Source organism: Mustelus asterias, chromosome 5 (genome assembly GCF_964213995.1).
Source record: "Mustelus asterias chromosome 5, sMusAst1.hap1.1, whole genome shotgun sequence".
NCBI lineage: Eukaryota > Metazoa > Chordata > Chondrichthyes > Carcharhiniformes > Triakidae > Mustelus > Mustelus asterias.
In genome coordinates, this window is record NC_135805.1 from 64160297 (window position 1) to 64187807 (window position 27511).

Consider the following 27511-nt stretch of genomic DNA (forward strand, 5'->3'; position numbering starts at 1 on the left):
CGTGCTCTCATCTCACATACTCCCCGCGTTGGAGGTCTCTACTGTCTCCCGAAGATACACAAGGCCAACACATCCGGCCGTCCCATCGCATCAGGCAATGAGACACTCTGTGAGGACCTCTCCGGCTACATCAAGGGCATCCTGAAACCCTTCATACAAAGAACCCTGAACTTCTGTCGTGACACTACGGACTTCTTACAGAAACTCAGCACCCATGGGACACTTCATCACAATGGATGTCTCGGCACTCGACACCAACATCCCCCACGACGACGGCATTGCTGCAACTGCCTCAGTACTCAACAACGACAACTGCTAATCTCCAGACGCAATTCTGCAACTCATCCGCTTCATTTTGGATTACAACGTCTTCACCTTCAAAAACCAGTTCTTCATCCAGACACATGGAACAACCACGGGGACCAAATTCGCACCTCAATATGCCAATATCTTCATGCACAGGTTCAAACAAGATCTCTTCACCACACAGGACCTTCAATCGATGCTATACACTAGATACATCGATGACATTTTCTTCCTTTGGACTCACGGTGAACAATCACTGAAACAACTATATGATGACATCAACAAGTTCCATCCCACCATCAGACTTACCATGGACTATTCTCTGGACACACGCATCTCCATCAAGGACGGTCACCTCAACACTTCACTGTACCGCAAGCCCATGGATAACCTCACGATGCTCCACTTCTCCAGCTTCCACCCTAAACGCTAAAGAAGCCATCCCCCACAGACAAGCCCTCCATATACACAGGATCTGCTCAGATGAGGAGGATCACAACAGACACATTCAGCACGGGTGGCACGGTAGCACAGTGGTTAGCGCTGCTGCTTCACAGCTCCAGGTACCTGGGTTCGAATCCCGGCTCGGGTCGCTGTCTGTGTGGAGTTTGCTCATTCTCCCTGTGTCTGCGTGGGTTTCCTCCGGGTGCTCCAGTTTCCTCCCACAGTCCAAAGATGTGCAGGCTAGGTTGATTGGCCATTCTAAATTGCCCCTTAGTGTCCTGGGATGCATAGGTTAGAGGGGTTAGTAGGTAAATATGTAGGGATATGTGGATTGTGGTTGGTGCAGACTCGATGGGCCGAATGGCCTCTTTCTGCACTGTAGGATTCTATGATTCAGATGCTGAAAGACGCCCTTATAAGAACAGGATATGGCGCTCGACTCATCGATCGACAGTTCCGATGCACCACAGCAAAATACCGCACCGATCTCCTCAGAAGACAAACACAGGACACGGCAGACAGAGTAACCTTCGTTGTCCAGTACTTCCCCAGAGCAGAGAAGCTACGACACCTTCTCCGGCACCTTCAACATGTCATCGATGAAGACGAACATCTCGCCAAGGCCATCCCCACACTCCCACTACTTGCCTTCAAACAACTGCCCAACCTCAAACATACTATTGTACATAAGAAATAGAAGCAGGAGTAGGCCATCTAGCCCCTCAAGCCTGCTCCGCCATTCAATAAGATCATGGCTGATCTGATAGTGGGTTCAGTTCCACTTACCCGCCCGCTTCCCATAACCCTTAACTCCCTTAATGGTTGAAAATCTATCTATCTGTGACTTAAACACATTTAACGAGGTAGTCTCTACTGCTTCATTGGGCAGAGAATTCCAAAGATTCACTATCCTCTGGGAGAAGACGTTCCTCCTCAACTCTGTTCTAAATTGACTCCCCCATATTTTGAGACTATGCCCCCCCTTGTTTCCATTGTAAATGGAAATAACCTTGCTGCTTCTACCGTCTAGCCCCTTCAAAATCTTATATGTCTCCATAGGATCTCCCCTCAACCTTCTAAACTCCAATGAGTACAGGCCCAGCCTACTCAATCTCTCCTCTTAAGCTAACCCCCTCATCTCCGGAATCAACCTGGTGAACCTCCTCTGTACCCCCTCCAAAGCTAATATATCCTTTCTTAAATAAGGGGACCAAAATTGTACACAGTACTCTCGGTGCGGCCTCATCAGTACCTTGTACAGTTGTAGCATGACCTCCCTGCTTTTATATTCCATCCCTCACGCGATAAAGGCCAACATTCCATTTGCCTTCTTGATTACCTGCTGCACCTGCAAACTGAGTTTTTGTGATTCATGCACAAGGACCCCCAGGTCCCTCTGCACAGTAGCATGTTGTAATTTTTCACCGTTTAAATAATAGTCCATTTTACTATTATTCCTTCCAAAGTGGATAACCTCACATTTACCAACGTTATACTCCATCTGCCAGATCCTTGCCCACTCACTTAGCCTATCCAAATCTCTCTGCAGACTCTCTGTGTCCTCCATGCAATTTGCTTTCCCACTCATCTTTGTGTCATCCGCAAACTTTGTTACCCTACACTGGGTCCCCTCCTCCAGATCGTCTATGTATATGGTAAATAGTTGGGGCCCCAGCACCGATCCCTGCGGCACGCCACTAGTCACTGATTGCCAACCGGAAAAGCACCCATTTATTCCGACTCTCTGCTTTCTGTTAGATAGCCAATCCTCAATCCATGCTAACACTTTATCCCCAACTCCATGTACCTTTATCTTATGCAGCAATCTTTTGTGAGGCACCTTATCGAATGCCTTCTGGAAATCTAAATACACCACATCCACTGGTTCCCCTCTGTCAACCGCACTCGTTATATCCTCAAACAATTCCAGTAAATTAGTCAAACATGATAGATTCCAGCATTTTCCCAACTACGGATGTTAAGCTAACCGGCCTGTAGTTACCTGCCTTTTGTCTACCTCCTTTTTTAAACAGTGGCGTTACATTAGCTGTTTTCCAATCAGCTGGCACCTCCCCAGAGTCCAGTGAATTTTGATAAATTACAACGAATGCATTTGCTATTTCTTCTGCCGTTTCTTTTAGTACCCTGGGATGCATTCCATCCGGACCAGGGGACTTGTCTACCTTTAGTCTCATTAGCCTATCCAGCACTACCTCTTTAGTAATAGTGATCGTTTTAAGGTCCTCACCCCCTACAGTCCCATGACCATCAATTATTGGGAAGCTATTTGTGTCCTCCACTGTGAAGACCGACACAAAAAACTTGTTTAAGGCCTCGGTCATTTCCTCATTTCCTATTATTAAATCCCCCTTCTCATCTTCTAAGGGACCAACAGTTATTTTAGCCACTCTTTTCCATTTTATATATTTGTAAAAACTTTTACTATCAGTTTTTATAATTTGTGCTAGTTTACTTTCATAATCTATCTTTCCTTTCTTTATTGCTTTCTTAGTAGTTCTTTGTTGTTTTTTAAAGCCTTCCCAATCTTCTAGTTCCCCACTAATTTTGGCCACTCTGTATGCATTGGTTTTTAATTTGATACTCCCCTTTATTTCCCTAGTTATCCATGTTCTTACATTCTTTCTTTATCACAGGAATAGATTTTTGCTGCGTACTAAGAAAAATCTCCTTAAAAATCCTCCACTGTTCCACCAATTAGTCTGTGTTCCCAGTCTACATTAGCCAACTCCGCCCTCATCCTATTGTAATCCCCCTTGTTCAAGCAGAGGACACTGGTTTGGGACCCTACTTTCTCACCCTCCATCTGTATTAGAAATTCAACCATATTGTGATCACTCATTCCACGAGGATCCCTCACAAGGAAATCATTAATTTTACCTGCCTCATTACACAGGACCAAATCCAAGATAACTCGCTCCCTCGTAGGTTCTGTAACATACAGTTCGAGGAAACTATCGCGACAGCATTCTAAGAACTCTTCCTCAAGTCCACCGTGTCTGACTTGAGTTGACCAATCAATATGGAGGTTAAAATCCCCCATGATTATTGCTGTTCCATTTTTACATGCATCTGTTATTTGTTTGTTTATAGCCCACCCCACCTTGAAGTTATTATTTGGGGGCCTATAGACCACGCCCACCAGTGACTTTTTCCCCTTACTATTCCTTATCTCCACCCACATTGATTCCACATTTTGTTCCTTAGAGCCTATATCGTCTCTCACTACCGCCCTGATGTTATCCTTAATTACAGTAAGAAGTTTAACAACACCAGGTTAAAGTCCAACAGGTTTATTTGGTAGCAAATGCCACAAAGGGACAGCGCTCCAAAAGCTAGTGGCATTTGCTACCAAATAAACCTATTGGACTTTAACCTGGTGTTGTTAAACTTCTTATTGTGTTTACCCCAGTCCAACGCCGGCATCTCCACATCATGGTTATCCTTAATTAACAGAGTTACCCCACCTCCTTTTCCTTCCTGTCTATCCTTTCGAATTGTCTGATACCCCTGGATACTTAGTTCCCAGTCCTGGTCACCCTGCAACCACGCAGGGTACGCAGCAAACTACGCAGCCTTCAGGAGAACAGTGACCACAACACCACACAACCCTGCCACAGCAACCTCTGCAAGTCGTGCTGGATCATCGACACAGATGCCATCAGCTCACGTGAGAACACCAAGTACCAGGTACACGGTACATACTCTTGCGACTCGGCCAATATTGTCTACCTGATACACTGCAGGAAAGGATGTCCCGAAGCATGGTACATTGGCGAAACCATGCAGATGCTATGGCAACCGATGAATGGACACCGCTCGACAATCACCAGGCAGGAGTATTCCCTTCCTGTCGGAGAACACTTCAGCAGTCACGTGCATTCAGCCTCTGATCTTCGGGTAAGCGTTCTCCAAGGAGGCCTTCAAGGCACATGACAATGCAGAATCGCCGAGCAGAGACTGATAGCCAAGTTCCGCACACATGAGTACAGCCTCAACCGGGATCTTGGATTCATGTCACACTATCTATAACCCCCACGACTTACCTGGGCTTGCAAAATCTCACTAACTGTCCTGGCTTGAGACACCTCTTTAACCTGTACTTAACCTCTCTCCACTCGCATTGTCTGTACCTGTAAAGGCTTGATTACCTGTTAAGACTCGCATTCCAACCATTATCTTGTAATTAAGTTTGTGTCTATATATGCCCTGTTTGTGAATCCAACTTCCACTCACCTGATGAAGGAGCAGCGCTCCGAAAGCTTGTGCTACCGGATAAACCTATTGGACTTTAATTTGGTGTTGTGAGACTTCTTACTGTGCTAAAAAAGGTTGGAGACCACAGCGATACACACTGATTTGATTTGATTTATTATTGTCACATGTATTAACATACAGTGAAAAGTATTGTTTTTGCGCGCTATACAGACAAAACATACCATTCATAGAGAAGGAAACGAGAGAGTGCAGAATGTAGCGTTACAGTCATGGCTAGGGTGTAGAGAAAGATGAACTTAATGCAAGGTAAGTTTATTCAAAAGTCTGACAGCAGCAGGGAAGAAGCTGTTCTTGAGTCGGTTGGTACATGACCTCAGACTTTTATAGTCATAAAGGTTTACAGCATGGAAACAGGCCCTTCAGCCCAACTTGTCCAAGCCGGCCTTTTTTTTAAACCACTAAGCTAGTCCCAATTGCCCGCATTGGCCCATATCCCTCTATACCTATCGTACCCATGTAACTGTCTAAACACTTTTTAAAAGACAAAATTGTACCCGCCTCTACTACTACTTCTGGCAGCTTCTTCCAGACACTCACCACCCTCTGTGTGAAATAATTACCCCTCTGGACACTTTTGTATTTCTCCACTCTCACCTTAAACCTATGCCCTCTAGTTTTAGACTCCCCTACCTTTGGGAAAATATATTGACTATCTAGCTGATCTGTGCCCCCCATTATTTTATAGACCTCTATAAGATCACCCCTCAACCTCCTACGCTCCAGAGAAAAAAGTCCCAGTCTATCCAGCCTCTCCTTATATCTCAATCCATTTTGTATCTTTTGCTCGAAGAAAGAAGGTGGAAGAGAGAATGTCCGGTGTGCATGGGGTCCTTAATTATGCTGGCAATTTTGCCGAGGCAGAGGGAAGTGTAGACAAAGTCAACGGATGGATTGGGCTACATTCGCGACCTTTTGTAGTTCCTTGTGGTCTTAGGCAGAGCAGGAGCCATACCAAGCTGTGATACAACCAGAAAGAATGCTTTCTATGGTGCATCTGTAAAAGTTGGTGAGAGTCATAGCTGACATGCCAAATTTCCTTAGTCTTCTGAGAAAGTAGAGGTGTTGGTGGGCTTTCTTAACTATAGTGTCAGCATGGGGAGACCAGGACAGGTTGTTGGCGATCTGGACACCTAAAAACTTGAAGCTCTCAACCTTTTCTACTTCCTCCCCGTTGATGTAGACAGGGGCATGTTCTCTTTATGCTTCCTGAAGTCAATGACAATCTCCTTCATTTTGTTGACATTGAGGGAGAGATTATTGTTGCCACATCAATTCACCAGATTCTCTATCTCATTCCTGAATTCTGCCTCGTCATTGTTTGAGCTCAGCAAACTTGAAAATCGAATTGGAGGGGAATTTGGCCACACAGTCATAGGTATATAAGGAATATAGTAGGAGGCTGAGAACACAGCCTTGTGGGGCACCGGTGTTGAGGATGATCGTGGAGGAGGTGTTGTTGCCTATCCTTACTGATTTTGGTCTGTGAGTTAGGAAGTTCAGGATCCAGTCACAGAGGGAGTGCCGAGGCCCAGGCCACGGAATTTGGAGATGAGTTTCATGGGAGTAATAGTGAAGGTTGAGCTGTAGTCAATAAATAGGAGTCTCACATGGGTGATCCAGATGTGATCTCAGCAGTGCTCTGCATAACTGCATCCTCTCACCATTTAGATAATATGCTTCTCTCTTATTCTTCCTGCCAAAATGGGCAATCTCACATTTTTCTACATTATACTCCATTTGCCAGATTCTTGCCCACTCATTAAACCTATCTATATATTTTTGTAGCCTCCTTATGTTCTCTGCACAGCTTATTCTCCTACCCACCTTTGTGTCATCAGCAAATTTGACAACCATCCCATCATCCACTTCATTTATATAAATTATAAACAGTTGAGGCCCCAGCACTGATCCGTGACACGACACCTTACATCTTGCCAACATGAAGAAGTCCCATTTATATCTATTCTCTGTTTCGTCTTAGCCAGCCAACCTTCTATTGATGCCAATATGTTACCCCCAATACCATGAGCTCTTATTTTCCACAATAACATTTGATGTGGCACTTTATTAAATGCCTCTGGAAATCTTAGAGGACATCCACCCTGTATCCACAGCACATCTTACTACCTCAAATGACTCCAATAAGTTGATTAAACATTATTTCCCTTTCACAAAGACCATCCTGACTCTACCTGATTACCGTAAACTTATCCAAGTGCCCTGTTATAGTTTCATTAATAATAGCTTCTAACATTTTCCCCATGACAGATGCTAAACTAATTAGCCTGTAGTTTCCTATTTTCTGTCTCCCTCCATTTTTGAATAATAGGGTGGTATTTGCTATCTTCCAATCTAATTGGACCTTCCCTAAAACAAAGGAGTTTTGGAAAATCAAAAGCAATGCGTCAACTATCTCACTAGCCAGTTCTTTTACAACACTTTGCTAACCTGCTTCTTTTAAAGTATTTATAGAAACTCTTACAATGTCTTCATATTTTTGGCGAGCTTTCTCTTGTTATTCCCTCCTTGTCAATCTTTTAGTCATCATTTGCTATTCCTTATATTCTGTCTAATTTCTGACCTTCCACCTAGCTTTGCACAATTATATTTTTTCCCTCAAGTTTGATACTATCTTTAGCCTTTTTAGTTAACCACAGATAGTGTGTCCATTTCTTGAACTTTTTCTTCCTCGTTGGAATGTACCTATTTTCTGTATTCTTCTTTAATCATAGGTTCTACCACACAACTGATCCACTGCATAGTTTAAAATTATTTTAGGAAATTATTTCAAGGACTCAACTTTTCTGACAATACAATGAATGTGTATTTCCTGTTACCCAACACTAATAAGTCAGTAAGGATGAATTGTGTCAAGAATGCAATTTAAAAGATATTTATACATTAAGCTATCCCTGCAGGATGTAAACAGCTCTTCAAACAATTATTCAATGATTAATAAAATAAAACATTTATTTCAAATGATCAGAATTCATTTGGCTTGTAATCCAATAATGAATAAAAAAATGCAATTTCTATATTCAAGAAGTGGGGAACAAAACATGTCCAGGGAAGCATAAACCAGTCAGTTTATCAGTGATAGGGAAAAGAATTGAATTTTAACTGAAGGAAGGAATGAAAGAATATCTTGAAATGAGACACATGATGAATAGCATGGATTTCCAAAGGGAAACTATTGCTTGACCAATTGAATTTTTTGAGGAGGTAACAGAGCATAAACAATGGTAATGCAGTCGATGTAATTATGTGGATTTTCAAAAGACCTTTGATAAGGTGCCCCAGAATAGACTAATGAATAAGGTTACAGACTGTGGAGTCGGGACAAGTGGCAGAAGAGTTTGCTAGCTGGTTTCCAAACAGCAAGCTGAGAGTGGAAGTGTAGTTACTCAGCTTGGCAGCAAATAGGAAATACTGTTCCAACAGCATCAGTGCTGGTACTACTGCTGTTCACCATTTACATTAACAATTTGGACTTTGGAATCAAAAACACAACTTCTAAATTCTGGATGACGCCAAATGTGAAGGATTACAAGACATTAATAAACTTGCTGAATGAGCAACTAATTAGCAAATGAAGTCCAACACAGATAAATGTGAGGTAGTATATTTTGGTAGGAAGGATAGGAAGGTCACTTATCACTTGGAAAGATGCAAGTCGAGGTGGGGCCGAGGAACAATGAGATCCAAGGCGGCAAATACATCAATCGCTAAAAGTTGGCTAGCAAGGCCAAAAAAAAGGGCAAACCATGCGTGAAGCTTTGTTTCTAGGGAAATGCAAATGGAAAAGTAAGGAAGTAATGCTAATTCTGTTTCAAGCCTTGATTAGACCATACCAGAGTAATGCATGCTGTTTGAATCACCATATTATGAAAAGGATATGGAAGCAGTGACGAGGTTGCAGAGAAGATTTGCAAGAATGATACCAGAGATATGATAAGTATATCAGGAAAGGATTTACAGATTTGGGTTTTGTTTCTCCTGGAATAAAAGAGGCTAGAGAATGAACTAATAGTCTTTCAAATTATGAATATTTTCTCTTGTGGAGTAGAGCATAACTAGAGGCCATCAATCCAAGATAGTCATGAAGAAATCCAATAGGGACTTCAGAAGAAATTTCTTCACCCAAATATTGATGAGAATCACAACTTGGTTGAAGAGATCGGTGCATTAAGGGAATTTTGACAAGTACACAAGGGAGAAGGGAATAGATGGTTATGATTTAAATATGATATAAATTTACATAAAATATGGAAGGGGGCTGGAGTGTAGTATTAACATCACATGGACTGTTAGGCTGAATGACCTGTTTGTATGCCATACATCCAATGCAATCCTAAAAAACTGTAGACTGCAGGAAAATACTAATGAATTAGTCAGGTGGGTGGAACAGTGGCAAATGGAGTTCAATCCACAGAAGTGTGAAATAATGCAATTGGGGAGGACAAACAAGGGAAGGGAATTCACAATAAATGGTTGCATCCTTAAAAGTGTGGTCAAATAGCACGTGCACAAATTATTGAAAGTGGCTGTATAGGTAGATAAAGGGGTCAAGAAAACTTACAGGATACTTGCCCTTTATTAGCCAAGGCATAGAATATAAAAGCTGGAAGGTTATGTCAAAACAGCATAAATATTAGTTCAGGCACAGCTGAGGTGCTGCATGCCGTTCTGGTCAACATACTCTCCATTGCACGAGAGAGAGTACAGAGCAGGGTTACAAGTATGTTGTTTGAATTGGAGAATTTTAATTATTAGGAAAAACTAGATAGACTAGGGTTGATTTCTTTGGAACAGAGGAGGTTTAGGGGAAACCAAACTGAAAGCCATAAAATTATCAGGGGATTAGATGAGAGAGGATAAGGCGGCTGTTTTTCCCATTGGTTCAGGAGGCAGATGTAGGGTAAGAGGTGGGATGTTTAGAGGGGAGTCAAGGGGCAACCATTTTGTCCTGAGGGTGAGGAACTGGAAATCACTGCATGAAAGGGTGATAAAAGCAGAAACCCTCATAATACATAAAATGTACTTGGATATGCATTTGAAATAACGTAACCTAAAAAGTAATAGACTAAGAACCGGAATGTGGGATTAAGTGGGATGGCTGCTTGTTGGCAGGATGGACCAAACAACTTCACTCTATGCCGTAATTTCTTTTTAGGATTTCTATGATTTCAGATGGGAGCTACTTAAAAGCAAAAACACTGCAGATGCTGGAAACTGGAAATAAAATGCTCGAAATGATCAGCAGGTCTGGCAACATTGGTAAAGAAACTAACAAGAATTAACATTTGACCTGAAATGCTGGCATGAATTTTCCATGGAGTAACAATCAGAGTTGGATTGCCATGCCGCTCTTACTTACTGGTAACGAAGTCACTCCTTGGTCTCCTGACCTTCTGAATGAGGTCCGGTGAGAACAATGTGGTGTAGCAGGTTCCCGAGGCGGTGTGCCAAGGGCAGCAGTTAGAGGAAAGGAAGAGATGCCCCCTTTTTATGGCATTAGCCGACATAAAGCAGGTACATTGAAAGGCAAAGTCGCCATAGTCCCAGATGACCATAGGCTGCTCTCCCCTTTGAGGGGACGAGCTGACTGGTGGTGATCTAACCTGAGGATCACCACACCTCAGATGAAGGGCAAGGTTGAGAAGCTGGAGCCTTCATGAATAATCTCAGCCAGTACAGGAATTGAACCCGCACTGTTGGCGGAACTCTGCATCACTAACCTGCCATCCAGTCAACTGAGCGAACCAACTCCTGGCTTTAAAGGTGCAGCCTTCTGAGCAGCCAGAGAGAAGGTAAATGGGTAAGGTTGAGGGTCAGGGTGAAGGAGGAGGTCTGTGGAGGAGTGGTCAGGTGAGGTGGTGGCCATGGGGTTGGAGTGGATAGTTGGGTAGAGTGAGGGGTAGTCTGGGTGTGGGTCAGGCAGCGGGTGGAGGGAATCCCACGGTGGGTCAATAACGTAGTTACCCAAAATTGAGAAGTAGTTTCAACTCTTCTAACTTTTTCAGGGTAACTATTAGTGCAAGACATTTGGAACCATCAGAAGGTTGAGATTTATTTTGTGGTTCCAGATGGTTCCCATTACTAGGCAATTGCCCAAAGTTAGTTTGAACTTCCCAGGCAATTGCCTCTGCTTCTCTCTCCACAAATGCCGCCATGCCCGAGTAGTCCCTGCATGTTCGGTTTTTATTATGAGAACTTTTTAACTTGCATGATCGCAATTGGTAAAAATTATCTTATTGTTTTAGTACCATATTTTAGGATGCCTAATAAATTACTAAAATAATGATTATGGCAGCATTCCAATAGCTGTCATTTGCTGATAATACTTAAGTAATAAATTAGCTGAAGGCATAATTAGGAGGGAATGAACTGACTATTTATGAAAAGGCAAACATTTCAAACAAGAAATAATTTCTGATTACATCCAAAAGAGTTTTACTTTTGGAGAAAATTTATTGAACACGGTTATAGAAGCATACGCAAGAGAGCACAAATTTTTTTTTAAAAGTCCATATTTTATGACCACTGCTTGAGAGTTGCAATATAAAAAGTCACAGATGCTGTGGCTTCATCCTCACTCACTGCGATTGTGAATGGTGCTTTTTACAAAATCATTTTTTTCAGTCTTCATCACTTCCTAAATCAGGATTATAATCTGGGTCGTCGTCATCGTCTAATTCTAAATCATCCATATCTTGAAACAGAGATTCATCAACTTCCACATTATTACCTGTTGTAAATGGACATCAAACAGTTTTAGTCACAATCCAATTACATAAACAAGCGAAGCAGTAATATTTTGGTAATGATTTCATATACGACATTGATTTATGTCCAGTTAACCAAGCATCATTTTAAAATCATAACTTCTTCTATCATTACAAGGCATCATAATAGCAGAATCCATAAAACATTTGCCTTGTTCCAATTAGAATTATTTGATTTAAAGGCAAAACATTATTTGCCTCATGATTAGAAATGAATCCTTCCCCGCCAAACACACATACAGACACAATTGATGTACAAATCTTTATATGCCTTGCCAATTTCAAAAGTTCAAATACTTTTAGCATTATGAAAGGCACCTGTCAAAATAAAAAACATAGAATTTCATTATAAACTGAAACAAATTGTGCTTTACCTTCTTCCAAGAACTGAATATCAGACGTATCAAGGTTATGATCAGTTTCAAACAGCTGCTTCCCTGAAACACAGAAACATAACTTGAAAGGTGCAGCACGCAACATTGAATCATTTAACAAGCAGAATTTTATACTACTGTATGAAGTCTGTTGTGCTTACGCCGACAGCCTAAAAAAGCTACCCATTTAATCCCATTCTTGGAGATGCAGGAATACTGAACAAAAGGAGGGGAGACTAGGAAGAGTCAAAGAGTCAAGAGTGATGATACGTTTGGTGAAAGGTAAGTTTAAGGAGGGTCTTAACGGAGTGGAGGGAAGTGAAGAGGAAGAGGACTTAGTGAAAGAGGTCAGCATGTGGGCATAGTCAATTAAAGGCACAGCTACCTTTCACCAAACATATCATCACTCTCAACTCTATGACTCTATGTTGGGGCAATTGGGACTTAGTGGTTTTAAAAAAAAGGGCAGCACGGACAAGTTGGGCCAAAGGGCCTGTTTCCATGCTGTAAACCTCTACGACTCTATGACTCCACCAAAGGTGAGGTAAAGCATTTAGTTAGCTCAAGTTTCCTTTCGGTAGTGGCACATGAGGTAACTCATTTATTCCACTGTCTTTCCAAATCAAGCTTTTAACTCTGATCAGAGAGTATCATCTTGCTTTACATCAAGGTTTACCATCCATAGCTGACATTTGCATGTACAAGCCTAACAGGCTCATCTTGCCTTTTGGTCATTTTGGAATGAAATGCACATTTACATAGACAGATCATGATCATGAGTGGTTTACAGCCACTCATAGGTGAACTATATGATTTGAATGGGTATATCAAGAGTTTACACCCATTTATAGCTCTCGGAGTCATGGTAGCATGCACAACATCAAGGTGCAGTCCCAAAGGAGGGTTGAAGAGTGCAAGAGAGAAACAGAAATGGGGCACAGGAGGAACTCGGTGTTTGGGAGAGGTGAGATTACGGAGCTGGAGGTTAAGAAGTTAGGAAGGAGTGAGACAACATGGCTTTAAACACAAAGATAAGAAATTTAAAAAGTGTTAACATAGGCCAAGTGCAGGTTAGGATACAACCAAAGTTTTAGAGGAGCAGACACATATGGAGGACGAAAGACTGGCCAGTAATAACTGGAGTAACCAAGTTTGGGGTGATAAAGACAATATTTGAAGTAAGCTGTTAAAGTAATAAAGGAAGTTACTGAAGTCACATTTTAAATCAGAGATGACACTGAAACCTTGATTTTTGGAGAAACATGATTGTATAGGTTCTCTGAAAAAGACTGTGACCATGTCACCATTGACAGATTTCAGATACAAAATGGGGTGTGCAAATACTGTACGACGAAATCAACATGAAAGTAGACACTTGGATTGGAAAAAAAGTCAAATAAAATCAAAGTGCTTTCACATTCAAAACAAGTACAATTGACGTACCTGTTAGTTTAACTTTGCCAGCCTGCTCCTCTTCCTTTTGCCGTTTTCTTCTGATTTCGGCTACCTCTGCATCAAATTTTGCTTTCCATGACAAGAAATTCTCAATTGAAAGAGGTGTACCATGGAAAATAGCCTACGAGAAATTGCAGAAAATATAGTTCTTTGAAACACTGCCTATGTTATGGATATTGGTAAATGAATTACACATTGTGATTCAGGGAGGGACTAAAGGATGTAAAGTGACTAAGAAAGACAGCATATAAAGAGCAAAATTAAAAACCTACAAACTTATGAAAAAAGCTCTTTTATCCTAATGAAATATTTATTTTATTCCTAAATATATCCTGAAGTTACTTATTATATAGCAGTTTGAATCTTACAAAAGGAAATTGACTGAAATGCTCTCACACATTTACAACCTGTCTTCCTATAAACCAACATCAAGATGTTGTGACATTTTGACCACATGATGGAGCAGCAGGTTTGCTGGCCTCGGGATGACTGCCTGCAGTCAGAAAATCAGGTTAAAAACAATGGCTCTTGCGGGTCACAATTCTTCAAAATCTGACAAGTTTCTCTTGATATTCACACCAGCCACTAGAGAAGGCAAAACAACTGAAGACCAACATGATAGCAGTACTGGATATCTCGGCCAAAGTTTAGAACAAAAATCACTGCAATTTAGAACAAGTTACAGTGAGTCTAGAAACATAAACTTATGCAGCCTTTCCCCTTATATGCAATTGTAATATAACTCAGTGATACAATGAATGAAGAGAATTGTGAGCTTATGTTCTGATTCTCATTCATTTGCTTGACTCAGATTGGCAGGAGAAATATACAGTGGCAGAATGCAGTGGAACCTCAGAGACATTGCATCTGAGCATAGACCCACCATTTCATATTACATACACCATGGTGTGAAACTGTGGGAATGTGGTGTAGTGCAATCAGAAAGGGCCAAAGGCTCTCGGGCCTAAGCTTGCACTAACTGCTATTGCCACTATCCTACGATGTGTGTTACCCTCCCTTTAATGTATCGCTGGAGGGAGATCTTTCAATAGTCAATTTTGCTCTCTCTAATTCCTTAACTTAAGTGGGCAGCACGGTGGCACACTGGTTACCACTTCTATCTCAGGTCCAAGGACGCGGTTCAATTCCAGCCTTTGGTGAACTGTGTGGAGTCTGCACATTCTCCCTATGTCTATATGGGTTTCCTCCCACAGTCCAAAGATGTGCAGGTTAGGTGAATTGGCCATACTAAATTGCCCCTTAGTTTCCAGAGATGTGTCGGTTGGGGGATTAGCTATGGTAAATGCGCAAGGTTATGGGAATAGGGCAGGGCCCATGTAAAATGCTCTTTCGGAGAATTGGTGCAGACTCAATGGATTGAATGGCTTCCTTCTTCACTGTAGAGATTCTATGATCAAGCCTTGCTACATTCTTCTCCAGCTACAAATATCTTCTCTCATCCCCTCTCTTTAATCGCATCTTTGGTCCCCTATTCAATTTACTTTCCCAATATGCTCAACACTTGTCTCCTCTTTTTTGGAGGAACTATACAAATGCAAGTTGTAGCAAGTAAATTCAAAGTGGTTGGTTTGAGGAAGGGATATGAGCTAAAGTACATTGGTATACACAACATGAAAGGTAAGGAAAAGGGGAAACAAAAGTACAGAACACAAGTGCCAGGAAATGAGAATGAAACTGTACAGAGCACATGCCTAGATCAATTGGATTACACTGTAAAATTGTAGCAATGGAGTGAGTACTGCAAAGAACAATTAAATGGATATCATGGATTAGCATCTGAACAATGACAGGCTGAAATTGGGAATGCTGCATCTACACCAGAAAAAAGATAGGCCAAGGAAGAGATTGTTGAGGTATTGAAGATTCGAGGAGAATATAGATAAATTCAACCCCAATTAATTTCAAAGTCAATGGGGGCGATTCTCCCAAAAGTGCTGAATTGGCGAGAAAACTGGTATAAATCACGACTGTTTTTTCAGTTTAATCTCAGACCCGAATCTCCCCATTCTGTGCAACGCAGAGGTCACAATCGTGAATCTCATTAACAACTTCGGGGATGGGGCTTATTCATGCCGGAGTCTGACAGTTCCAGGCCTCTGCACATGTGCAGTGGCCCCAATCTGTCAGTCCCCCCATTTGCTGGCCAGCTCAATTGCTGGCCAGCCCGGGACCCCCGCACTGCTGCCCCTCCAGCCCCCACAATGGCCCGATCGCAGCCCGCACAAGTAATCCCGGGCCAGCCCCGATTCCCACCCCCGGAGGCAGACACTACCCCTCCCAGCCCGCCCTGACCGATCCCAATGCAGAGTGGCAGCGGGAACCTCACCCCCACCGATCACCCCTAAGCTCCGCCCACAATAGGCCCTGCCCCTTCACCCTGCCCCCTTGGCACTGCCCGATGCCCGATGGACAGTGCCAAGGTGCCCCCTGGGCATGGGCACTTTACCCCTTGGGCAGTACCGGGGCACAGGCTGGCACTGCCAGGGAGCCCATGCCCAGGGGCACCAGCCCCCACCGCCCGGGCCCCGTTTGCCCCCTTTTCACTCTGACGGGGACCCCGCAAGTGGGGAGCTACACTAAACCCCGCCGGAGTAAAATACTCCTGCCGGGGTGGGTGATGCTCTCAGGCCCAGAGAATTCCATGCCGGGCCCGATAATGAGATTTAAAATACATTAAAAAAAGATTTAAATTACTTACCTCTCTTCCCGCCAGTTTCCAGCACAGTCCTGACTGCACCCGTTCTCCAGCTCTGGGAGATGCTTCCCGTGGAATGGCCGACACGCGATTCTCCCATCCTGACGCGCAAAAAAAATGTGCATGTCGAGATGGGAGAATTGCCCCCTATAAGTGGGTTTGGGACTCAAGCTCAAAAAAGAGGAAGTCGTTTGCCATGGGTGATGAATGTGTGAAATGAGCTTCCTTGGCAGTTGTGGATGTAGATTTTATCAACCGTTCCATAGGGAACGAAATATATATTTAATAGAAATAATATTATCAGAAATGTGCAACCATTTTATGGAGATTTTCTGTTGTGCCTGAATACATGAATCAGTTTGCGTACAGAACCTGATCTTCGAACCTTTTCAACTTCTTCAGCTTCTTTTTCTTTTAATAACTTCTCCTCTTCTTTATGAAACTTGATTTGATCCACAATTTCATTTAATTTTTCTTGTACAGCTGTCACTAATGTGAATATCATCACCATCCCAATGTTTTCTTGTATCTGAAAGGAAGACGCATTGCACAGTGAAAGAACATAACTATCCTCACCAGGCCGAGATCACAATCAGAAACCAGATGCAATGTTTGAAAGAAACGCTGAGCTTTGGAAGTGAATTCGACTGCTGAAGCTAATTAAGTCTTGTTACAATACCTAACACATGTCTTTTTCATTTCTAGTTGACCTAAAGTCATCTACTTTCCTGTGTTGAACTGACTTAATGTCTTCTCATTCACCTTTCTTACCAAAAAATGACAGTGTTGGTTCCAGTGTGAAAAACGGATGGTGCCAGTGTGTTTTTGGTCCGAATCTTACAGCTCGTTAGTATTTTTATTCCCATAAGTTTCACGTCACTCCAGCAACGTGTTCCTTCTGATTTGCCCGCCATGTAATGACTTAACTGCTGTAAGCACTGTGGAGCCAGCACGCATTCCACAATGACTGCAGGGGATAACAGTCAATAAACCAACACCATGCTTTACAGAGGGGGCCCTCATCAGACTGCTTAATGGAGTGACACAGAGGTGGGACACCCCATACCCCCACTGCAGGCGACGGCTTTCCCACCACTGCCTGGGACGCTGTGGCAGCCCAGGTAAGTGCAAGTGCACTCCAGAAGAGGACGGTGCAGCAGTGTCGGAAAAAGATGAACGATCTTCGCTCAGCCAGGGTAAGTGAACCACCCCCAGTTTCCCACTGGACCCCCTCGCACACCCAACCCTCTCTCTCACTCAGCCACCTTGGCCTCTGCCAACACCAGGCACCAAGTCATCCCTCTCTCCCACAAACACCATGCTCCCCCAATAGCTGCTATGCTCCTCACAAATGTGTGCACAAGGAATAATGAAATTGCTTTTTTTTAATTCCCAGCTCCGAAGGTTGGCAAATAGGTTAAAAAAAATAATTTTCTTTCAGTTTTGGCAACAAAACCTTGGTCACTGCACAAAAAAAAAAATTCCAAAGTATACACACATCATTTAAGTGATGGCACTGAGCAATGTATATCATATATTAATATCTAATGCAGCTATCATGTATTGGCATAATGGTATCACTAATGGGCAAAAGTTAAATTCTAGCGGTTGAAGAGTGAACGAGCGTAGCTAAGGTGGTAGCTAATGAGGAATGAAAGCAAAGTCAACAGCAAAACAAAATATTCTGTTTGCCGTTGACAATATATACATGTGAAGCTCTAGCTCCATTATTTCCAATACCAAGTAATTTAAGAGGCCCTGCATAATGGCTAGGAGCATATCATTTTGTGTTCAAGATGCTGTTTGAGACACTGCTTTGAATGTGTGCTGTATTCAAGCAGAGCTTGGTCCTTTACAATTTGTTCACGATGAAACACCTCCTGAAAGCTGTTGCTTGTGTTTTCCTAGATCAGCTAAGCAGAATCACACATTCATAATACAGAAACTGGACTGCCACAAAAGCATTACTTTTCCTCAGTGCAGCTCTAGGCATAAAGCACAATGCTTTATGCCTAGATGCTAAAAGGCAAACCTTGTACTGATATCTTTCGTTCACTTACCTGTTCATTTAATAGTGTTATTATATCTGCAACATCAGACTTTTGAAGATTCTCTTGCCCAATGATTTCAAAAGTTGGAGGGTCGTCTGGGTATTGTTCTACGTATGTGAATTGGATGGTTGCTTCAACAGCTATTAAAAGACAATTATTGAATTTAATGTTCACTAGGTTACGGCATCTACAGGTATTACAAATCAGCACAAATTCAGGTTTAAAATAGTAAAACTTATTACCTTAATAAAAAAATGATTTGAAGGATTAGTGAAAAGCAGTTTCAGCTTCACGCTTAAAAACTAAGCATGGGGCAGGTTTTAGGAATCACTGATATTGTTACAATCGCTGAGTCATGTTTGAAATAAGCGCAGGACTGGCAACTCAACATTCTAGGGTATGGAAGTGTCAGGCGTAATATGGGGGAAATGTAACGGAGATGGGGGCATTGCATTATTGGTAAAAGAGACCATCAATGCAGTAATGAGGGAGGGTGTCTTAGAAGACTCTTCAAATGAGGCCATTTGGGTGAAACTAGGAATAAAAAAAGGGGCGATCACTTTGCTGGGATTATACTACAGGCCTCCCAACAGTCAGAGGGGGACAGAGGAGCACAAACATAGGCAAATCACAGAGAGGGGTGAGAGGAATAGGGTTATAGTAATTGGAGATTTCAACTTGACCAATATTAACTGGAATCACCTTAGTGTGACAGGGTTAGACAGGCTGGAATTTTTAAAGTGCATCCAAGAGAGCTTTTTGTGCCAGTACGTAGATAGTCCTACTAGGAATGGGGCAGTGCTAGACCTAATCCTAGGGAATGAAGCCAGGCAAGTAGTCAAAGTGTCAGTGGGCGAGCATTTTGGGGATAGTAACCATAACTCTGAAAGTTTCAAAGTCATTATGGAAAGGGAAAGGAAAGTCAAGAGATTTAAGTGTCTGAATTGGGGGAAGGCCAATTTCAATATCATTAGACAAGATCTGGCAAACGTAGACTGGGGGCAGCTACTTGTTGGTAAATCTACATTTGGAAAGTGGGAGTCTTTTAAAAGTGAAATAGTGAGAGTTCAGGGCCAACGTGTTCCGCCAAGAGTGAAGGGCAAGGACAGAAAGTCCAGAGAACCCTGAATGTCAAGGGCTTGATTTTTAAAAAAAGGAAGCACATGGTTGGAAAAGAGCACTAAAAACAGGGGAGGCTCTTCAGGAGTATAGAGTGTGGAGGGAAGTAGGAGAGCAAAGAAGGGCCACAAAATATCATTGGTAGATAAGATTAAGGGAAATCCCAAGGCATTTTATGAATATATTAAGAGAAAGAGAATGACCAGGGAGAGAATAGGGTCCAATAGAGACCAAAGGGCACTCTGTCCATGGAGCCAGAGGATGTAGGCGAGATCTTAAATGAATATTTTTCATCTGTATTCACTATGGAGAAAAACATTGAAGCTGGAGATTTCAGTTGAGACAGTGAGGCTCTGGAGCACGTTAAGATTAACGAGGGGGTGTTAGATGTTTTAGCGGGCGTAAAGTTGCATAAATCCCCAGGGCTTGATGAGATGTATCCCAGGTTGTTATGGGAGGCAAGGGAAGAGATTGCAGGGTAGAGATATTTAAATCTTTGCTGGCCACAGGTGAAAGTGCCAGATGAGGATAGCTAAAGTGATACCTTTATTCAAGGACAGCAGTGATAAACCAGGTAATTACAGGCCAGTTAAACTAATGTCAGTGGTCGGGAAATTATTGGAATAATTCTGAGGGGCAGGATTAATCAACACCTGGAAAAGCAGGGATTGATCAGGGATAGTCAGCGCTGATTTGTTGGTAGGAGATCCTGTCTGACTAATTTAGTTGAGTTTTTTGAAAAGGTAACTAAACATATTGATAAGGGTAGTGCAGTTGATGTGATTTACATGGACTTCAGCAAGACCTTTAACAAGGTTCCACATGGAGGGCTGGTCCAAAAGTTTGGGCCCATGGGATTCAAGGCAAGTTGACAAATTGGATCCAAAATTGGCTTGTTAATAGGAGGCAGAATGTGATGCTGGAGTTTTGCTTTTGGTATTGGAAGCCTGTGACCAGCGGTCACACCGATATCACAGGAATCGGTGTCAGGACCCTTGCTGTTTGGTACATATATTAACAACTTGGATGTGAATGAGTAAGGTATCATTAGTAAGTTGCTGATAATATGAAAATTGGGTGTTGTTGATAGTGAGGAGGATAGCCTTCAGTTACAGACTGATACTGATCAGCAGGTAAATTGGGCAGAGAAATGGCAGATGGAATTTAATCCTGACAAGTGTGAGGTGATGCATTTTGGGATGTCTAAGAAGTGTTGGATATACACAGTGAATGGTCGGTCCCTAGGGAGTATTGAGGAATAAAGAGATTTTGGTGTACAAGTCCATGGATCCCTGAAAGTGGCAGCACAAGTAGATAGGGTGAAGGCGGCATATGGAATGCTTGTCTTCATTAGCCAGGCATAGAATATAGGAGCAAAACGATCTTGGTAAAACATTGGTTAGGTGGAGTACTGTATGCAGTTCTGCTTGCCACACTATTGGAAGGACATGATTCACTGGAGAGGGTGCAGAGGAAATTACCAGGATGTTGCCTGGGATGGAAAGTTTCAGCTATAAGGAGACTGGATAGGCTGGGTTTGTTTTCACTGGATCGGCTGGGTTTGTTTTCACTGGATCAGGGGAGGCTGAGGGGGTTCAGATAGAAGTATACAAAATTATGAGAGGCATGGATAGGATAGATCATAAGAATCCCCATTGCAGAGGTGTCTAAGACTAGAGGGCACAGGTTCATGGTGAGGAGTAAGTGGTTTAGAGGAGATCTGAGGAAAAACCTTAGATATGGAAATACCTGCTTCTTAAATGTTGAGTAATTTGAGTTCAATACAAAGACATAATACGACAACTAAATATTTGTTTGAAAATGCTATCAGGAGGCTCGATTTTTAAAAATGCCAAGTGTTAAATACTGACAACCAGACAAAGAATGCACCCAAGACTACAGAATAAAAGTTATTTCTTTAGTTTGTCATGTGCACTTCCACAGACTAAAAGTTTGAATGAGTGAAGTAACACTGTCATCAATATTGGAAATGAAATATTGTTTGTGCGACAGCTTTCTTTTAATACAAACTAGCAGATCTTGGCATATTCAGTGAGTTGTGAGATAAGCCATCTCACAAGAATAGGAGTATTAAGCCATGTAATGCACAATATATTTGGTACAATGCATGTACCAAATTTTGGTTGTCAAATTTAGTAAATTCCTTTTAAATTCTGCAAAATGTACTGGTGTTTTTGGAAATACAATACTCTTTTTTACAAGATCTGTAAAGAATTATACATTCCTTTACTATATTAAATTTCTGCTTATTAGTCTCTTTAGAATCAGTTGGAATGAATGTCTCACAGTTTGACAATAGGTGTGTGTGTTAAACAGTAAAGGAGAGAGAGGGGGAAGGGTCCTGTTGTGGTGTTTAATTAAGATTGGATCTGAGGTTTGACAGTATAGCAAAAGGCAAAATCTACGGCTTGGTAGCACTGGGAAGCAAAATACAGTTTGATTTAGCACAACGTATTCCGATTTGTCACATTGCATTTGATTAAGCGTCATAATTGAAAGCATTACATTATTTTCCTTGCATGCATGGGAACTCAAAAAATACTTCCTCTCACTTTAAATACAGGATCTAAATTTAAACACCATAAAATGGTTTACAAAGGCAAAAGAAATTCATACATGACGAAGATGGACTGAGGTACAATTAGAAAAGTAAATACAAGTTAGAATAGGAATCCTGATCGGGGAAAACAGGCTAGTCAAACTTCTGACATGTCCATTTGCAGGGTGCAAGCTGCCATCTAGAGGTTTGGGCAAAGAACTGTCGATTGAGACAATGAATAGCTCTTTCAAAAAGCCCACATACATCGCAGGTTGAACTCCTTTTGTGCTGCAAAGTGCTGTGATTTTGCTGGAAAAGCTAAACCCAAGGTTTAAAAATATGTTCAACACTTTATGAGAGTAGCGTTCAATAGCTTCCGACAAAGGACATAATCCCAATTTACTGCATATCAAAAGTGACGGGCACATGGACATCACATGCCTCAAGGACATGCAGTATAAGTAGTTTGCAAGAGAGACGATAAATGAACAATTATTGCTGGAATTGTCAATATTATACAAAATGAAACAAAACCAAGTTCTGATACGAGAAAAGCTCAGGCTCATCTTGCGATTTATGAGCATTATATACTCAATGTGTATTTTTTCATTCATCTTTTATCTCCAAATTTTCTTCCTGGCCTAAAGTTTAGCACATACCACAAAGACCTCAGTGTTATTAATGTAGAAGAGAAGGATATAGGTTCATCTGATCTGTACACTGTGCAGTCCTCTCCCATAATGTGACATCATCTTCTTCCTATCATGTATTTAACTTAGTTCTCAAGGAACTAAACTTCATACTGAGTCACATAGGGAGATATTAGGGCAGATGCTAAAGTTCGGTCAAATATGTAGGTTTAGGAAGCATCTTAAAAGGAGAAAAGAGAGATATACACGGGGAGGAATTCTACAGCTTAGTGTGAAGGCATGGCTTTTTTTGATTCATTCATGGGACATGGGCATCAGTGGCTGGCCAGCACTTATTGTCCATCCCTAATTGCCCTTGAATCGAATGGCTTGCTGGGCCATTTCAGAGGGCAGTTTAAAGTCAACTACATTGCTGTGGCACTGGAGTCACAAGTAGACCAGACCAGGTAAGGACGGCAGATTTCCTTCCCTATAAAATATTAGTAAACCAGATGGGTTTTTCCAAGAATCGACAATGGTTTCATGGTCATCAGTAGAATTTTAATTCAGATTTCTTTTATTGAATTCAAATTCAAATGGGATGGCACGGTAGCACAGTGGTTAGCATGGCTGCACGGGTTCGATTCCCAGCTTGGGTCACTGTCTGTGTGGAGTTTGCATGTTCTCCCCGTGACTGCGAGGGCTTCCTCCCACATTCTGAAAGACGTGCTGGTTAGGTGCATTAACCCGAACAGGCGCCGCAGTGTGGCAACTGGGGGAATTTCATAGTAACTTCATTACAGTGTTAATGTAATCCTTACTTGCGACAAATAAATAAACTTTCACCTTGAATTCCACTATCTGCCGTGGCAGGATTTGAAACCGGGTCCCCAGAACATGAGCTGAGTTTCTGGATTAATTATCTAGTGATAATACCACTAGGCCATCTTCTCCCCTTAGACTTAGTACTATTATCTTTGGCATTTGAGAGTCAGTGGCAGAGCACTTAAAACCTAGGATGCCCAAGAAGCCAGAATTAGAAGAGCACAGATATCCCAAGGGTTACAGTGCTGGAAATTACAGAGATAGGCAGAGCTGACGTCATGGAGAGTTTTGAAAACAAAGATAAGAATTCAAATATTGAAACATTGCTTAACTGGGAGTCAACATAGGTTAGCAAGCATAGTGGTGATGGCTGAACAGGATTTAGTGAGAGTTAGGACATGCACAGCAGAGATTTAGATGGCCTCAGGATCGATTACGCAGAGACATTTTCCCCCCCAAAATATTCTGAATGGGAAAAATACATGATGTATTCTGGAAAAGATAATATGCAAAAGTAGTAAGTATTGTTTTTCCAATATGATGCATTTTTAAGAGTGGAAAAACTGTATATACTAAATTCCAACTTGACTGTTTACAGTACTTCCACTTTCTGCCAATAACTACATTACTGTTGCAGATCTTTAATCATGTGATCCTCTTTCATTAAATCATTTAAAATTCCTTTCAGCCTTTTGTTTAAAAATTATTTAATGATTTGACTGGCAATTTTAAATCAAATGAATCTCAATGCAAGAAGCTGAGTCATCAATTGAAAAACAGTTATTAATCCTGGCTGTCTATTTGATATTTTGTACATTTCATTTGATTTGCTACACTTCCCAATCAGCTATAGCAATATCAATATTCGGAAAATCAGGCAAAATTCAAAATATTTAACAGATTTATGCACTTACTTTCTTCATTTTCACCAGTGTCAGATGTTACTGTGATAGTGAAACTTGTAGGATTTTCCAACACCACTGGAAGAAAATTAAATATTAGAAGAATAGTCTAGACTAATATAACTTCAAGTAAAATACCTTAATAAGCCAATAAAGCACAATTTATTCAAGTTTCTTTTTCCCCATGATATAGTATTAGCACTCTTTTATTCCTTTTGGTTTTCCTTCTAGTCAGTAATAATTTGCATAAAACTACAGCTCACACAATTGTTCCAAATGGCTGGAGAATCAGGAGTTAAATCTGTACTTTAGTAAATCGCCTGTTACACTGCGCAAGGTGGCAGAGGATGCGTTATTTTATACCAGTGTAACTGCTGCCATTAACCAGAAAGTTGTCAGGCATTACACATACATACTCAGCCCATATTGCAGCTGCTGGCACAATGCACAACTATCCCGGAGGCCCTTGCGGTTGACAGGAGTGACAATGATTTTGAAATATTTAAAAGGTGTCACTTGTGGAGCTGTCTTCAGACGCAATGTCACTTTACCTTTTTGATAAAAGGCTGTGTTTATTTGAACAAGCTGAACATATGCAGGGGTTTCCTACACTGTCAGTAGGTAAATAATGGAAATCTTAATCGCAGGTTTCAAGCCCCACATTGGATGATGATTTTTTTTAAAAAAGAATTTTAAGATATTTTTATTCTTTTAAAATTTTTAACAGGTTGCCAGGGAGAAAATATCCACTAGTCACTTCCAGGCATCTAGTATTCATGACTGGAATAAATATATTTTTTAAAAAAGTATTGCTTTCGACAACATAGAACATTACAGCGCAGTACAGGCCCTTCGGCCCTTGATGTTGTGCCGACCAGTGAAACCCATCTAAAGCCCCTTTAATCTACACTATTCCAATATTATCCATATGTGTATCCAATAACTATTTGAATGTTCTTAATGTTGACGAGTCCATTACTGCTGCAGGCAGGGCATTCCACGCCCTTACTACTCTGAGTAAAGAACCTACCTCTAACATCTGTCCTATGTCTCTCACCCCTCAATTTAAAGCTATGTCCCCTCGTGTTAGCCATCACCATCCGAGGAAAAAGACTCTCACTATCCACCCTATCTAATCCTCTGATCATCTTGTATGCCTCTATTAAGTCACCTCTTAACCTTCTTCACTCTAACGAAAACAACCTCAAGTTCCTCAGCCTTTCCTCATACGATCTTCCCACCATACCAGGCAACATCCTGGTAAATCTCCTCTGCACCCTTTCCAATGCTTCCACATCTTTCCTATAATGCGGCGACCAGAACTGTACGCAATACTCCAAGTGCGGCCGCACCAGAGTTTTGTACAGTTGCAGCAAGACCTCCTGGCTCCGAAACTCAATCCCTCTACCAATAAAAGCTAACACACCGTACGCCTTCTCAACAACCCTATCAACCTGGGTGCCAACTTTCAGGGATCTATGCACATGGACACCCAGATCCCTCTGTTCATCCACACTACCAAGTATCTTACCCATTAGCCCAGTACTCTGTATTCCTGTTACTCCTTCCAAAGTGAATCACCTCACACTTTTCCGCATTAAACTCCATTTGCCACCTCTCAGCCCAGCTCTGCAGCTTATCTATGTCCCTCTGTAACCTGCCACTTCCCTCCGCACTGTCTACAACTCCACCGACTTTAGTGTCATCCGCAAATTTACTAATCCATCCTTCCACGCCCTCATCCAGGTCATTAATAAAAATGACAAGCAGCAGTGGCCCCAAAATAGATCCTTGTGGTACACCACTAGTAACTGGACTCCAGGATGAATATTTCCCATCAACCACCACCCTTTGTTTTCTTACAGCTAGCCAATTCCTGATCCAAACCACTAAATCACCCTCAATCCCATGTGTCCGTATTTTCTGCAAAAGCTTACCATGGGGAACCTTATCAAACGCTTTGCTGAAATCCATATACACCACATCAACCGCTTTACCCTCATCCACCTCTTTGGTCACCTTCTCAAAGAACTCAATAAGGTTTGTGAGGCACGTCGTATCCTTCACAAAACCGTGCTGACTATCCCTAATCAAATTATTCCTTTCTAGGTGATTATAAATCCTATCTCTTATAATCCTTTCCAATACTTTGCCCACAACAGAAGTAAGGCTCACCGGTCTATAATTACCAGGGTTGTCCCTACTCCCCTTCTTGAACAAGGGGACAACATTTGCTATCCTCCAGTCTTCTGGCACTGTTCCTGTAGACAATGGTGACACAAAGATCAAAGCCAAAGGCTCTGCAATCTCCTCTCTAGCCTCCCAGAGAATCTTAGGATAAATCCCATCCGGCCCAGGGGACTTATCTATTTTTACCCTTTCCAGAATTGCTAACACCTCCTCCTTATGAACCTCAATCCCGTCCAGTCCAACAGCCTGCATCTCAGTACTCCCCTCGACAACACTGTCCCTCTCCTGTGTGAATACCGACGAAAAATATTCATTTAGTGCCTCTCCTATCTCTTCAGACTCCACGCACAACTTCCCACTACTGTCCTTGACTGGCCCTAATCTTACCCTAGTCATTCTTTTACTCCTGGCATACCTATAGAAAGCAGTTGGGGTTTTCCTTGATCCTACCTGCCAAAGACTTCTCATGTCCCCTCCTGGCTCTTCTTAACTCTTTCTTTAGGTCCTTCCTGGCTAACGTGTAACTCTCAAGTGCCCTAACTGAGCCATCACATCTCATCTTAACATAAGTCTCCTTCTTCCTCTTCACAAGAGATTCAACCTCCTTAGTAAACCACGGTTCCCTCACACGACTGCTTCCTCCCTGCCTGACAGATACATATTCATCAAGGACGCGTAGTAGCTGTTCCTTGAACAAGTTCCACATTACAATTGTGCCCATCCCCTGCAGTTTCCTTCCCCAACTTATACCACCTGAATCTTGCCTAATCGCATCATAATTTCCTTTCCCCCAGCTATAACTGCTTTAGAGAGTATTGCTTCAAAGAGTAGGAACACAGAGCGGTGACAGGTTAAGGAG

The 27511-nt window shown here is 41.9% G+C and overlaps 1 protein-coding gene across 3 annotated transcripts in view; it reads right to left on the bottom strand.

The window, feature by feature from the left end:
• Window positions 1-11472: 11472 nt before the first annotated feature.
• The window catches only part of rwdd1 (RWD domain containing 1), a 71469-nt gene continuing 55430 nt past the window's right edge, over window positions 11473-27511 (bottom strand). For all 3 annotated transcript variants that reach the window (XM_078212677.1, XM_078212676.1, XM_078212678.1), the window contains 6 exons: window positions 24475-24540; window positions 18437-18567; window positions 16762-16905; window positions 13649-13781; window positions 12206-12268; window positions 11473-11794 (listed from right to left, as the gene is read on the bottom strand). In XM_078212677.1, coding sequence (XP_078068803.1) covers window positions 11685-11794; window positions 12206-12268; window positions 13649-13781; window positions 16762-16905; window positions 18437-18567; window positions 24475-24540 — 647 coding nt within the window. In that variant the 3' untranslated portion in view covers window positions 11473-11684. The remainder of the gene's footprint in view (window positions 11795-12205; window positions 12269-13648; window positions 13782-16761; window positions 16906-18436; window positions 18568-24474; window positions 24541-27511) is intronic.